This window comes from Pundamilia nyererei, unplaced genomic scaffold (assembly GCF_000239375.1).
Source record: "Pundamilia nyererei isolate P.nyererei 1_Seehausen unplaced genomic scaffold, PunNye1.0 scaffold00249, whole genome shotgun sequence".
NCBI classification, from domain to species: Eukaryota; Metazoa; Chordata; class Actinopteri; order Cichliformes; family Cichlidae; genus Pundamilia; species Pundamilia nyererei.
This window is the reverse complement of record NW_005187650.1, coordinates 586,935-601,984: the sequence shown is the minus strand read 5'-3', so window position 1 is coordinate 601,984 and position 15,050 is coordinate 586,935. Positions and strand designations below refer to the sequence as shown.

Below are 15,050 nucleotides of genomic sequence, written 5' to 3'. Positions count from 1 at the left end.
ACAACCAATTATATGCAACATTTATTTGATAATAGCTCGCAACTCTATGGCATGTTTATTTTATAACGACTTCTTATTCATTTAAAATGAGAGACTTGAGGGCTCCAAGTTGCAGAACGTTGTCTAATTGCTTTGATAGCTCAGACATGAGACAAATTATCAAAGTGACAACGTTTAACTGCCAGCAACGTATCGCCAACCCCTGTTTACAATGGAGGCTGACAGTAATGACATCTGCAGGAACCAACAAACTGTCAGCTTTGGCAAGCACGTTTTATCCACGGCAAAACATTTTCACGCATTGTTTCCTTCTCGTGACTTTATTGTGGTGTTTTAAAACGCGAAACATGACTCACGTGTTAGAATGAGGGGGAAATATGTAGAAAAGAATCAGAATCAGAAAGGGTTTTATTGCCAGATGTTGAGCAGGTTTACAACATTAGGAAATTGCTGAAGATGTAAATATAACTATGAAAGTCTGAGTGTTTTTTAATAGTCCCACACACGCTGCAGATTAATAAAGTTGATAGGCACGCCGCAGATCAATCCCGGAGACGCATTTAAAACAAAAAACAAACCAAATATATCAACTGTGTGTTTGGAGAATGAATCTCGGGTCAGTTTCTTTTCTGTAATTCTGTTTCCAGCCTTCAGGCAAACCAAGTTTTCATGTGTCAGATGGTGTTTTGAACAAATTCCTGTTTGAACTATTCTCGGGGCCCAGTAGCCCAATCACCAAGGACAGATTGCAGGCTGTCTTTTGATCCACTCTCCTTTACAAGAATAAAGTCAGATTGTTGGTAGAAATCATTTTTGGCAATGGAAATATATCAGGAAGTCACTTCACCTTTGTTTTCAAATGCTGCCTCCCTTTTCTTGTGAAAGCTGACTTCCAAGTAGTGAGCTGTGAACTGAGATTGTTTAGCATGAAATCAGCTCATTAGTGCCAACACCCAGCAGCTCTAATGCCTCAAATTCCATCCTAATTGTGGGCCTATCCTCTTGTCTGAACCTCTTCTATGTATTTTTTTTTTTCTTGATTTGGACTAAGGAGACCTCACAGTTGCCTTTGGGATGTTCTGTTCAATGCTTCTGCTCTTGTGTTAGCACAAACTTGTTAAAGCAGTTCATTTTCTCTTGCAGAACTCGGAGCTGAAAGCTCTTAAAAGCCTTCGAGCTGTTCCATAACAACCGTATGAGCTTAATGCAATAATGTCGTTGCTCATTTGTCTCTGCTTTCCTCAACAGATCTTCCTGCTGGCCTGCCCGCCATGTAAGACAGCTATGGTTGTGTTCAGGTGAGCGTACGTGCACTCCTGGGTTCTTCCTGTTTAGTGTTTTCAACTTGTCGTCTACATTTAAGTTAAACTTTAAAGGTCTGAATTGGCAAAATATAGAGTTTTTTAGTGCAGACTGTAGAAAGGCCACGACTGCCATATGAGCCGCTTGTCCTGCTGAATGTAACGTCTAATGACTGGGCAGACAAAGCTCATGGTTTTTGTTTTCATATAATCCAAATTGTGGTTGACGTTGATTGTAATTACTTATTGGTTTCCCCCATAGTAAGCAGTTGTATAGTAATGTATTTGTTTGGGTTTATAGTCTCCTCTTCAACAACTCATCCGGTCTGAGCAGTTAATTATTCAGGAGAAATGACTCTGGTTTTGCCGGTGGGAACACGATGTGGGATTTACTCAGAAATAAATACAAGCAGGGTCACTTTCTATTCCAGTAGCCCACGGGAGCCTCACAGTGAACACAGTGTACCGAGTCATAGCAACTTTATGAAACCACAAAAAGCTGGTTCTTACATGGGATAGAAATGTGAAACATGCCCCAATAAATATCCAATCGTTTGAAGAATTACTGAACTGCCAACATTATTTATCCACCAGGTCAAGATGTTCGTTCACATAGTCGGCTAGTTCATTTGTTGTCGTAACAACATATTTTAATTTGTCTCATTTATGTAAGAAATAGAGTCATGGCCTTTTGTTCGAGGCGCTTGTCATTTGTTTGTGTAAACATGGCATTTTACTCTGTGATGGTGGTGTGGAACCAGGCCCACTAAGTGAAACATGCAAACCTCAAGTTTATTTCACCACATTTACAGTTTCAAAGTGACTGGCGTGTAGAATGCCCCAACTAATCCTGCTACCCACCAAAGAGGGTTTGGTCTTCTACCTGCAATGAGCACAGCACATAACAAGTTTAAAATAGATCCTTTTTTTATTATTTTTATATTTGACATTTTTGACGTGCTACATTTCCTGTGACTGCTTCACAATAACAGTCACTGTGCCTTTCTGTAATGTGAAGTAGTAGCTGCTGGAAACGTTTGCTTGTTGCGTGTAAAGCTCAGATTCTCCTGCAGTAGCAAATGGTAAATCTATGTTTAAGATTACATCTTTATCCCTTTTATGTATGAAGGCAGTTCAACAACCACTGGACTGTACTTGCCAAATAAAAATTGTAAAATTAGCAGGAGCAGCGTCATATTAAATAGTTACTACATAAAGTAGAAGTTTACGCTACAACAGTATCAGAGGTTCAGGTCTTGGCCTATGACATGCAATTAATTACAGTGATGGAAAAATATAAGGTCGCTAATGCTCGTTACGCTTTGTAAATTTTGAATTTGAATGAACCGCTTTTCAGAAGAGTGACAGCCGGACTTATTTGAAGCGGCATTACTTCGGCACTGCTGTTTTCCCGGCGACCTCGTCTGTCACAACAGTTATTTTGGCTCATTTGACAAAAAGAGCAGTCACAGGAGATAGATGGAGCTCCACACTCTGACACACATGCTCCTTGGCTTCTGTTCTGTTTTTGGAGCCTCTTAACATTAATGTTAGTTCAAAAGACACATTTTTCCTTATGCTGGGTTTATTTATACAGGTTTACTAAATAAGCATCGCAGCTCCCACTAGGAGCAGATAGGCTATATGTGTGCGCTGGATGGTGCAACTAAAAGCTTCAAACCAAATTATACTAATTAGTCTGAATGAGTAGATGGATGCACTGATTTGTTAAATCGTGACATCAAAGCAAATTTATTTTGAGAGTGATTGCCTGAAACTTTACTGACCTGACTTTAGACAATAAGCGCTCCCACAAGAAACTGACCTTGACAAAGAGTAAGAGACAGCTGCTGCTAACAGCATCAGGGAGGAGTCTGATTGGTTTTCGGCAACATGGGATAGAATCTAAGCTGTCCTCCACCTGTTCCTCTGTCCCTTATATCAGCTGGAATTGATTCATATGTCAGTAGTGGCAGAGTTTTCTATGGGTTGAATGCTTTGGGGAGGGCAAATGGCCTGCAGAAGTCAAGAGGGGAGTGTAGTAATAACAGCCCTTTTCCGTCCCTCTCCTATTCTGTTTTTTCCTCTTTTCTTTCATTGATGATAAATCTGAAAGAGATGCTTTAGACAGACTCACACTTGTTAGAAAGCCTTTATTGTTTTAACCATAGCTCAACCCCGGTAACTTCTCTCCTCTGCGCTGCTCTGTGTCTGGAGAGGGAAGAGAGCAAAGTGAAACCAGAAGGGCAGGAGAGAAACTAACATGACTCAGAAAGGTTTACACAGATTAGGTAAATAGCAAGTGACCTTGTAGGTATTTTTAATGTCTGTCATTTTTATTGTTTTCAGGCTGCAGGTCCACATGTTGAATGGTGCATTACTTGCTTTAATGTTCCCTGTAGTCAACACCAGACTGGTAAGTAGACCGTGATCTTCAGATCTCATTTATGAGCAGCCCTCTTCTAGCCTTTGTTAGGTCTCCAAGGTGTACAAGGTTAAGTGTCGCACTCACTGAGCAGCTAAACGAATGTTATCACTTACCTCTGGAACGGCGATGTTGTGTTGAAAAAGACTACACTGTGTCTGTGCAGGTATCATTGGTTTTCCTCTATAATATCGTAAGCTCTAGAACTTGCTGTGTAAAGAGACCTATGATGATGATTATGTTATGATTTGGCGCCGTATAAAACGATTGAATTAAAATTGAAAGCTCTGACTCACTCAAGGCGCAGCTTGAGTGGGTGCAGGAGATATTTCACAAATTTAAACTTGATCTGTTTGAATGAAGTCACTTTGATAAGTTTTAAACTTAAAAAAAACGCAGCATAGCCATTAAGACTAAGTGCTTTTCCTTTTATAACATTTCTCACAGAAATAAGGCTGAGCTGTTCTGCCATATCTGCAGTTCCCTATCAGATAAACTTGTTTTTCTCAAGCAGGGAATGAAGGCTTACACAGCTGTTTTGCATTTTATAACATCAATAAACTTTATGTCAGTATTTCTTACAGAGCACAGTAAACTATGATTGCACCCTGAACATTACGTGCCTGCCAACCAACAGGAAAAGAGGCAGTTTACATCAGTCACTTGTAAATTAAAAAAAACACTGTGGACAAAGATCTCATGTGTTTCTTGAGTTATACCATTAAAGGGAACCCGTATTATGCTTTCGTGGCCGACACAGTGGATCATCTGTCTCCATCTAAGCCTGTTCCTACCATTCTCCTCGGTCACACCAACCCTTTACATGTCCTCCTGCTTTACATCCATAAATCGTCTCTGTTGCCTTTTCCTGCTGCCTGACAGCAGGACAAACAAAGGGTGTAGCCATATTCAACATCTGTTGTTCAATATTTGCACTGCATCTGTCCTCTGCACATATCTAAACCATCTCAGCCTTCCCTCTCTAACTTTTGTCTTTAAAATGTCCATGAGATTCACTTGTTTCTAAACTATCCATCTATCTTGGGCTCTGCAGCTCTTCCTGCTGTCTTTTTGGTTGTGCCACTGTTTCGAAACCAGACATCATAGCAAGTCTGACTGCAATCTTGTAAATCTTCCCTTTCACTTTTGCTGCCATTCTTCTTTCACAAATCACCGCGACACTCGTCTCCACCCACTCCACCCAGTTTTTAAAAAAACCAAAAAAACATGGTCAACATATGTACACGTAATCCCTGAGAAACGAAAGCTCCGACTTCAAACTGCTGTAAACACTCAAGTTTCATACAATTTTATTATTATTATTATCATAGATTTTGTATGATGACAGTGATCATTAATGAGGCCATACATTGTTAGAAGAAAGGTGCCTTATAAAGGCAGCTAAAATAGACAGACGGTGTACCTGCTGTTCTTCCATCTCTTTGTTCACTTGGGTAATGTTCTGTCATGGTTGCTTGTTAAGCAGTAGCATAGCTGGAGACTGTGAGGCCACAGGTCTTTAAGATTTCAGGGCCCAGAGCAAGTTGGGGGCTGTTCTGCTGTATCTGGGTGCTGTAAAAGAATTAAAATGGTTTGTTTGCTTTTCATTTTCTCAGCTGCCATTTGAGAAAGAGATCTATTACATCCAGCACTCCATGATGTACCTGGTGCCTGTTTATCTTTTCAGGAAAGGAGGTAGGTGTTTCTTCATTCTGACTTTTCACATGTCAGCCGAGCAAAGTGATAATATCTCCATGGATGGATTCACTTTTTGTCTGTGGCATTTGAGATGCTGTGGATACCAGCTTTTTGTTTTGTCTGTTCAGTGTCTGTTAATGAAAGATTGTTTGGTCATTTCCACTTACATAGATGATACTGAAGAGCAACTATAAAACCAGTTTAACTAAAAGGAGTTCTCTAAAGAGCTTGGAAGGAAAAGCGTCTGGACTTCTTTAAGTTGCTTGAAGACGTTTCACTTCTCATCCGAGAAGCTTCTTCAGTTCTAAGTTCAAATGGTGTCGAATCCCAGATTTAACATGTATCCTAGGGGAGTGTCCCCCCAAGAGGGTCATGAACTCCCTGTTGATCCTCTACCTCAGGGGTGTCAAACTCAAATACACAGTGGGCCAAAATTCAAAACTGGAACAAAGTCGCGGGCTAACATTAATATTTATTGGAGAAAAAAAAAATCTTCCTCCAGATATAAGAATCAATCTTTTCTTATGGACTCAGATAAGTTTTGCTGGAAAACTGAATATGGAACAAGCAAAGCTTAACGCTAAACAATATATATATTAGCTGTATAATACCAGTAGGTATTAATAGTACTCTAATAGTAATTTGGTATGGCTTCGCGGGCCAAATGTAATTAGGCGGGCCAGAGTTTGACACCTATGCTCTACCTAATCACACGAGCCAAGATGTGAAAAGGGGTGTAGGTCACAATCAGCCAAGGTTTCGGGTGAACCCGCTATAAAAACCTAGCTCTTTAGACTACAATGACCTGGATGACACAAAAGGAGTCTCATACAACCATATACAGGAGGCCTTTTAATACAGCTAACTTTCAAACAGCACTACTAAATTGCTCAATCTCTATATAGCAGATTTCATACTGCTTATGGCTGAAAGTACTGCACCTCTTACACATTACATCTATAGGAACTGCCATTGGTGCTTAATGTCAGAGAAACCCATACTACGAAGCACCAACTGCAGTTTCTGTGCTGACGATAATGTCAGAGGAGGTTTGGGACTCTGCAGTTATCATGTCAGCCAGCAGTAATTTTGACAGCAAATTTTGATTTAGTTAGGACCTATTTGGACCATTAAAACAAACACACACACACACACACACACACAGGGGCAGATCAAATGTGCTCATCCAACCTTACAGTACGAGGAGATCACTTCCAAACTTGTCCTTTCTTTCAACACAACTTGATTATGTCTGATTTGAATTGCATCTCTCCAGAATATTTTCGTAAAATGTTTGATCACTGAAGTGTCAGTACATTTCATCATAGTTTTTGCCCTCCTACATTTGTTTTTATTTAGCTATCTTCTTATTTTCGCCCGATGATAAAAGTCATGGACAAAAACTATGACGAAAATCATTGGTCAACAAAATTAACAGTGGTGTCAGAAGAGTGTTGGTGAATTTTGCATATAGTGCATTTCAACAGTTGTGAACCCCACTCTGTAGCTTGGCATGGGCTGAAGTTTCTGTCGCTCCTAGATGCAATAAGACCTTTTACAGATAACTGTGAAATTTCATCCCTCCCAGACATTTCAAACACTGACTTGTTGCAACGGTGGCTTCGTATTACAACAGAGCGAGTACCGAGCTCTGTAAAACAAGCTATTTTTCTGCAAGTGTTTGTGTATGTGGTAATAGGCGCCAAAACACCTGAATTTCAAAGATTAAAAGACTTTGTCCCCCTTGTCCATGTGGTGTCCCGACTGACAATGTCTGTGGTAAAACTTTGTGCTTACTTGTAATTGTCCACTAAGGGAAAAACCAGTGTGTCCAAGCCATGTGACTGCACAACTTTGAAAAAAATTCACTGACAGTTATTTTGTTCACACACCATCACTTGAACCCAACCACCAATCCCCATCCCAACCCGTCATGGCAGATGCCTACCCCTCCCTGAGCCGCCTTGTGCCAGAAGTTTCTTCCTGTTTAAAAGGGAGTTTTTCCTTCCCACTGTCGCCAAGTGCTTGCCCATAGGGGGTAATCTTTTTTGATTATTAGGCTTTTCTCTGCATTATTGTAGTGTCTTTACTTTACAACGTAAAGCTTGAGGCCACTATTGTTATGATTTGATACTGTATTAGTTAAAGTTTAACTGAATTATTGGACTAATCTTTTGATTATTTGGCAACAGTAGGTCTATTATGCATTAGACATTATTGAAAGCTCAGTAAAGCACAATAGAGAGCCTTTGAAAGCTGGATATGGACTTGGGTTTAAAAAAGCGACCAGGTTATAGTTTCTGATTCTGGACTTGGTGAGTGATGCCTTTTTTTGTAGCTCATGGTGATCCACACTCAGTTATGTTTACTCTCTGGAAGTTTCACTTCTAGTTTGTTAACTAGTCTTATTTCCTTGTTGTGTGCCTCTTTTTGATTTTGCCAATCTCAGTAAACTAGTTAACATGGTTCCTAAAAATTGTTTATGCAACGTGTTGTGAATGCAGACAGATTTGAACATGAGCACAGCTCTTACTGAAGACATCTGAGCTGTTAAAACCCAGGGGTTGATAAAAGGAACTAAATGAGTGAGTCTAAAGCAGGACATCAGTGGGAGCAACGTTTATTCAACTTTATTCAAACCTTGATCTGTAAGCACAGATGACAGTTCATCTTGTTTAACTGGTAAGACTGACATCGATGCAAATTTTCAAGCTTGTGACCCAGTAATAGAATAGAAGTGCCTGATCATGTTTATTAGCAATGTAACAGTAGAGCTCAACAGATGGGGTTATTTTCTTGCCTATGCAAATCCAATTCCACAAAAGTTGGGATGCTGTTTAGCATATAAATGAATGCAGAATGCAATGGTTTGCAGACCTCAAAGCTGTAATTTCTTCACAGTAGAACACATTTTAAATTCACACATTTTACATGTGAAAAATATTAGCTCGTTTTGACTTTGATGGCAACAACAAAAAGTGAAAATGGGCAGCGGTTCTCCATTCTGCGATAAACTGCATTTCAGATTAATGTTCCTCATCTACAGTGCATCTCTATCATCAAAAATTCAGAAAATCTGGAGAAATCTCTGTGCGCAAAGAACACAGAAAACCAATATTGGAAACCTGTGATTGTCATTCCCTCAGTGTGCATTGCATTAAAAGCAGGAATGATCCTGTCAGAGCCTAATTTCTGTCCCATTCATAAATGCAGCTTAAAGCATCAAATTCCATTACATTTACAGCATGCCAATATCTTCAGAATTAAGGTTGTACAATTAGAGCACATTTGATACGACTTCCTGGTACTTGTCCTCCGAATGCCAGCAATGAGCAAACAGGAAAAGCCAGTTTGACACCATATCCTGTTTCTTGTTCTTTCTGCGGTTCCACTTTCTCTCTATGAACTCTGCTGACGTGTTAAGGACACATAAAAGAGGAAGTGTATAGAAATAGCTTTTGGTTCTTCTCTAGTTTACATGTCGTCAAACAGGTGGCCAGGACTGGCACATATGACACATTTTGTGTGTTTGCTGTCTCTTTAACTCAAAGTGTTTCTTTTTGCAGGTGTGTACAAGCCTGAGCCTCTGGGAGATATGTGGTGGGCTGTGCTCTCTACAGGCATCCTGTTCTTCTATCACTTCACCTTCCTGCAGCTCCTTGGCCTGGTAAGATGGAGCCCTCTGCTGGACACTGTGTGCTATTTCACTATATTTTTATTACACCATCACTGCCTTAGACATAAAGTTGTGGTAAACAGGAATATTTTACAAGCTTTACAATTTAAAAAACAAACAAACTGAAATTGCAGGTTTTTGTTTTTTAAAAAATAATAATAACATAAACCTAAAAAATAGTAGTTACACAGGTACAGAGGGAAAAAAGTATTTCAGCATTGGCCTAGACTGTTAAGGTCTAAGCTTAATGAGCAAACCCTTGTGAAAATACTAGATATTTTTGTTTAGAGTTCACAGTGTAGCTAGAGCTGTTCATCCATTCACCCATCCACTCTGTCATAGGAGGGGTTGGAGCCTGTCTCAGCTGACATTAGGCGGGGTCAACACTATCGCAACCATTTACTCTCGTATCCAACTTAAAATGACCAACACGCATAACTTTGAACTATGGGTGAAAACCCACACGAGGAGAACTATTGGTCAATTTAAAAGGGAAGAAAATGTATATTTGGATTTAAAATTATGGCCTTTTATCTAGAGCTAAAAAACATTACACACTGCAGTTGATAAAATAGAGCTTAGTTAAGTACTCTGGATGATTTCTCATTGAGCAACATGCATACTTTTCCCCCAATATGTCCTGGATAGTTAATCATCTGCCAATTTTTGGATTGGTCTGCAGCAGGCAGCTAAACAGAGACAGCAGGTATAATCATTGTCATGTTTTTAATCCATGCATGTCTGAACTGGTCCCCACAGTGATGCACACATGTTAGGCCTGTTTCTGAACATGCGACGTGTTTATGAACACCAACAAACAACCTCTTTTTCCCATTTTACAAAGTTAATACTTAAATTTTCGCATAAATAATTTACAATAAGTAAATATTGAAACCGAAAGAGCTGATTCAGATCATTTTATACCAGCTTGTACAAGCAAACTGTAGGTGCATTTCCTTTATACTACTCTTAAAAATAATAAGTGAGTAATAAAAATAAACTAAACAGGGTGTCACTGGGGTAGAAAGGGAAGAGTGAGGTTTATTTGTAATAGAAGCAGGAAAATTTGGCAGGCGTAATGAGGGCCAAACTGTGACAGCACAGGCTCAGAGCTTCATGTGGACTGTTGTCAGCATGCTGTTGGTAATACTTATCAAAATTCTTCAAGGAAGGACAACCTGTGTACGAGTTGCTGCAGATGATACAAATATCCTGTTGTATCAAATCCCATAGGTTCTCTATTGAACTGAGATCTGGTGACTGTGGAGGCCAGTGAGTACAGTGAGCTCATTGTTGAAGAAAGCAGATTACGGGGTACGCTGTGATTATAGAAGGATGGACACGGTCAGCTCCCTGTTTGGCTTGTTCATGCAGGCTGTGGTGTTTGAATCGTGCTCACTTTGGTACTAAGGGGCCCCACCTGTGCCAAGAAAATATCCACACCATTACAGCACCAGCAGCCTGAACCACAGTCTGACTCTGACTCTACCATCTGAATGACACAGCAAAAATCAAGAGATCAGACCGAGCAACGTTTTTCTAATCTTCTGTCCAATTTTGCTGTACAGTGAGAATTGTAGCTTCAGTTTCCTGTTCTTAGCTGGCAGCAGTGGTAGCCATCCGGTTAAAGGTTTGACATGCTGTGCGTTGAGAGATGCTCTGCTGAATACCTACAGTCCAGCCATTCTCCTCTGACCTCTGGCATCAATGACATATTTTCACCAGCAGAGCTGCTGCTCACTGGGTATTTTCTTCTTTTCAGGCCATTCTCTGTAAACCCTAGAGATGGCTGCGTGGGAAAATTCCCAGTTGGGTCAGCAGTTAATGAAATACTCAGGCCAACCAGTCTGGTGCCAACAACCACATTCAAAGCCACTTAAATCACCTTTCTTCCTCATTCTGATGCTACGTTTGAACTCAGATTGTCTCTACCATGTCTACATGCCTAAATGGTATTGAGCTGCTGCCACGTGATTGGCTGAGATATTTGCATTAATGAGCAGTTGAACGGGTGTACCTAAAAAAGTGTGTGTGTGACATTGTTAGTCATAAATCCTGAGATATTAACACCTAATTATTGATGATCCACTGATGCTCCCTGTTTGGCTTGTTCACAACTTTAGAGTTTATAGTAAAAATTATGCAGCCTGTTGCCTCCAAATTGATCTCCTATTTTGGACCAACATTCAGTTTATTTTCTGCTGGATGCAAATCAGCATTATTCCCTAACAACAAAGCAATTCATCAGCTTTAAGTTCCAGGGTGTTTCTGGCACAAAGAGGGCAGAGAGTAGCTGCTTGATTGAAAAATGATAGTACAGAGTAATCAATGAATTGTGATTGTAAGGCCCACAGTGCTGATGTTTGTCTTTTCTAGCATGTGCTGACTAAATGGTTGTAAAACCCCTGAAAATCTTTAGTAATTACAATGATACGACTCATTCAACAGCCGGTTAATAAGTCATGGAGGATTTCCAGGCAATGAAGTCTGACATCAGTCAATTAAGTGTCTGCTTTTTGGAGCTGAAATCTATTTGAAGAGAATGATTGTAAAGATATGTACAGCAAAGTCAACCATAATGTTTGCTTAAAAAAATTAAAATGAATTATCCACTGGATAAATTTGGATTCATATTGGCATCAAATTAGGTCTTACTCTGTCTCGTCTCTGCTCTCCTCCAGGCGACTGAGGTCAACTTGAATAACATGCTCTGCCCGGCTGTGTCCGACCCATTTTACGGCCCTTGGTACCGGGTTTGGGCGACGGGCCACCAGACCTTGCTGACGCTCATCCACGGGAAGCTCCTCACACTCCTCTCGCAGCACAGCGGCACCGCCTGCAGATACCTGCTGGACACACTCAGACTGCGCAGCAAGAAAGTTGACTGAATGTCCACGAAGGTGCATTCAGACCTAGCCTTTCACTCCTTTTACTCCAAATGCCTGCTTTTACAGTGTCTTTTTTTTTGTCTTTCTTTTTAAAGCAACATTTTAATGCATCTTTTAAGACTTGTTTCACAGAAACAAGCGAGCATTTCAGGGCCAGTGAATCTTCGTGTCATTCTTTTAGCGTTGTAGTTGGCTTGCATGCACAAACGTACCAGGCATTTTAAAGCTGGCACTTAGAATTGTGGCGTTGGCCAGATTTTAGCCCTTGTTCGTTTTTTTTTTTTTTTTTTGTTGTTGTTGTTTTTTATTTTCAGAAATATGTCAGCGAATTTGTGGCAATTACTCCAGCTGCTTCTTTTTAAGCTTTGAGGACAGAAAATAGGGGTCACCCAAATGTCACTACTGATCTCCAGCTGTTACACTTTTCTGATTGTTGTCGGGGGGGTTTTTAAAGTTGCACTAGATCATATGTTAGCGAGTTTATTTGCTTCAAACTTGAACTTTGGAGCTGAATGAAAATCTGAGCAGTTGTAAAAGTTACTGCCTGTGTATAGCGTGAGGATTTCTGTTTGACACTCTCAGTGTTGTTACGACTGAAAGCTTTCTGGCGTTCTTCTGTTCCCACTTGACTCCACGGCTGTGCGGGTTATGAAAGCATCGCCGTGGAGGTTTCTTTTGCCTTTCTGTCTCCAACTTGTTCAGATCATTCCAGTTGTGATAATCAGGGGACAGGAGGGTGTATTAGATGCTGCGACTCAAAGCAGTGAAAGAGGATCCAGAAATCTACAGTGGGATGTTAATATTATCTCTGTGAAGGAGTTTTTTTGTTTATTAGTCTTTGTTTTATTGTGCCGTTAGACCATAATAAGTGAAGTATAATCTCGAGTGGGAGGAATTCGGTGTTTCCCAAGATAAAGTGTCTTTCTGGGTTGGATTAATGTATCTTACAAAACATCCATTCTCTCCACCGCAACTGTAACGAGCCACACTCCAGTTTGTTTTTAAGAAATGCATCTGATGTTCTGCATCAGGTCACTGTGGGTCATTTATTCATGGCCCGTTTGAAAGGAAGTATTAACTGATAAGTTAGAAGATGTCAGTCATGGTATGTATCATTTCAAATATGAGGGATGTGTGTATATTACTGTAGCATATTCTAAACTTCACTGCAAAGAAGGGATAAGAGGAACTTTTGTATTTCTATCAGTTTGAGTGTATGTGCTGTATTGAAAATAAAGGTGATTGTAGCTCATCACAGTTCTCCTTGTGTGTATGTTTAAGCGTGTATTTTTTGCCTTTTAAGCATGTTGCTTGCGTTAGTATTAAATCTGACTTTATTCTGCTGACGACCAACAGATATTACCACTTTGTGTCTCCGTTAATACCGTGATCATGAATTGGAGCTCGCCAAATAGACTGGCATTGTGGGAAATGTGCATATTGTTACAAAGAGCTGAGAAGATTAAGAGGATTTGCCATGCAGCCAGCATGGAAGTAAAAAGGTATCTAAGCTCTACACTGCAGAAAATGCCCTGCTTCAAACAATATAAATTATAATTCAGGATTTCACACCACAGCGCTCATGCTGATAATGAGGTCCATAGTTTTTTGTGGGGTTTTTTGGAACTGTAATACATATTTTTAAAGTTTTTCCTCTGTGCACCGTCGCAGTGGATTTTAAATCAAGTGTAATGAAAATAGAGACTTTTAGCTTTAATTTAAGGTTGGATAACACAAAATTTGCATCAGTTTTTTAGGAATTTTTGCAGAACTGTGCAGACGCTTTTTGTCTGCCACATTCTAATCTGACTTTATATTGGAGCGGTTTACACCGTGTTTTTACATTTATGGGGCAGGACGGTGGTTAGCACAGTTGCCTCACAACAAGAAGGTGCTGAGTTCAATTCCACCATCACGCCAGGGCCTTTGTGTGGAGTTTGCATGTTCTTTCCGTGTTTGTGTGGGTTCTCTCCGGGTACTCCGGCTTCCTCCCACAGTCCTAAGACATTCAGTTAGTGGGGTTAGGTCATTGGAAACTCTAAATTAGGTGTGAGTGCGAATGGTTGTGTGTGTCCAGGAGACCTGTCCAGGGTGTACCCCGCTGGGATAGGCTCCAGCGACCCTGAAAAAGGAGACGTGGAAGTGAATGAATTAGGCATGTGTTGATTTCACACTGAGACAATTTTAAAGTCTAAAAAGTGTCCTTGGGTGTTCATGATTTGGTTGATGTTGTTTTTCTGAACCAATGAAAGAATACTGTAGTTCTTCTGTGACCTTACAGTGAGCTGCTCACTGCTTTTCTTATTTGCAAGAATGTTTCAGATTGTTGATTTGGCCACTTCTACATTTTTTTTTTTTAATTTATGAGGGCCTCCCTCATTTGTACTCGTATCTCTTCGTACCTCATATTGAGAGTTTTGATGAAAAGCTACAAATTGCACATTTATCACTTGGATCAACTCTATTATCTGCTTAATTTCTCATAGAATAACAAGGGAACCGGTCTGAACCTGCCCTACTTGCCCATCAATTATCCAATTGCTTTTGTCTGACAATGGGAGACTATAAAAATGGATGTAATATGCTTGTCAAATATCTTGAATTTATTTATTTTTAGAAAAAAAATTACCCAGCATGACATACTAAGTTCATTATTTTTATGAATTGACTTAAAACTCAGACAGAACAGAGAGACCGCAAAGTTTAAGAGCTGATCTAATTAAGCTCGCTAGAAATGAGCGATGGAGGTGGCAAAGACCGTCGGCCTATTTTAAAAACCGGTTTTCTCCCAGTCCCACCAGTATTGTCTGTTACTCTCTCTGCAACCTTGATATCCGTAGGAGCATATTTGACAGGCAGCAAGCACAACTCGACAACAAACAGTGACATGCTAGATTAAATTTGGACAGCCATCCATCAAACATCCTGCCTCTATTGTTGTTGCGCCTGTTAATAAGGGTTGCACACACGTTTCATACACTGAGCAAAAACTGTAGTAACATAGCCAGTATAAAAGGGAACACCACAGCCAAAAACCAACTGGATTATTCAAACCAAATATC

At 40.1% G+C, this 15,050-nt stretch overlaps 1 protein-coding gene across 1 annotated transcript in view; it reads left to right on the top strand.

Annotated features, from left to right (window-relative positions):
- Window positions 1-13,240, top strand: part of tmem164 (transmembrane protein 164) — a 21,523-nt gene extending 8,283 nt beyond the window's left edge. The window contains exons 2-6 of the mRNA XM_005749570.2: window positions 1,249-1,298; window positions 3,651-3,717; window positions 5,343-5,421; window positions 8,991-9,091; window positions 11,782-13,240. Of these exons, the coding sequence (XP_005749627.1) occupies window positions 1,249-1,298; window positions 3,651-3,717; window positions 5,343-5,421; window positions 8,991-9,091; window positions 11,782-11,988 (504 nt within the window). The 3' untranslated portion in view covers window positions 11,989-13,240. The remainder of the gene's footprint in view (window positions 1-1,248; window positions 1,299-3,650; window positions 3,718-5,342; window positions 5,422-8,990; window positions 9,092-11,781) is intronic.
- Window positions 13,241-15,050: the final 1,810 nt, after the last annotated feature.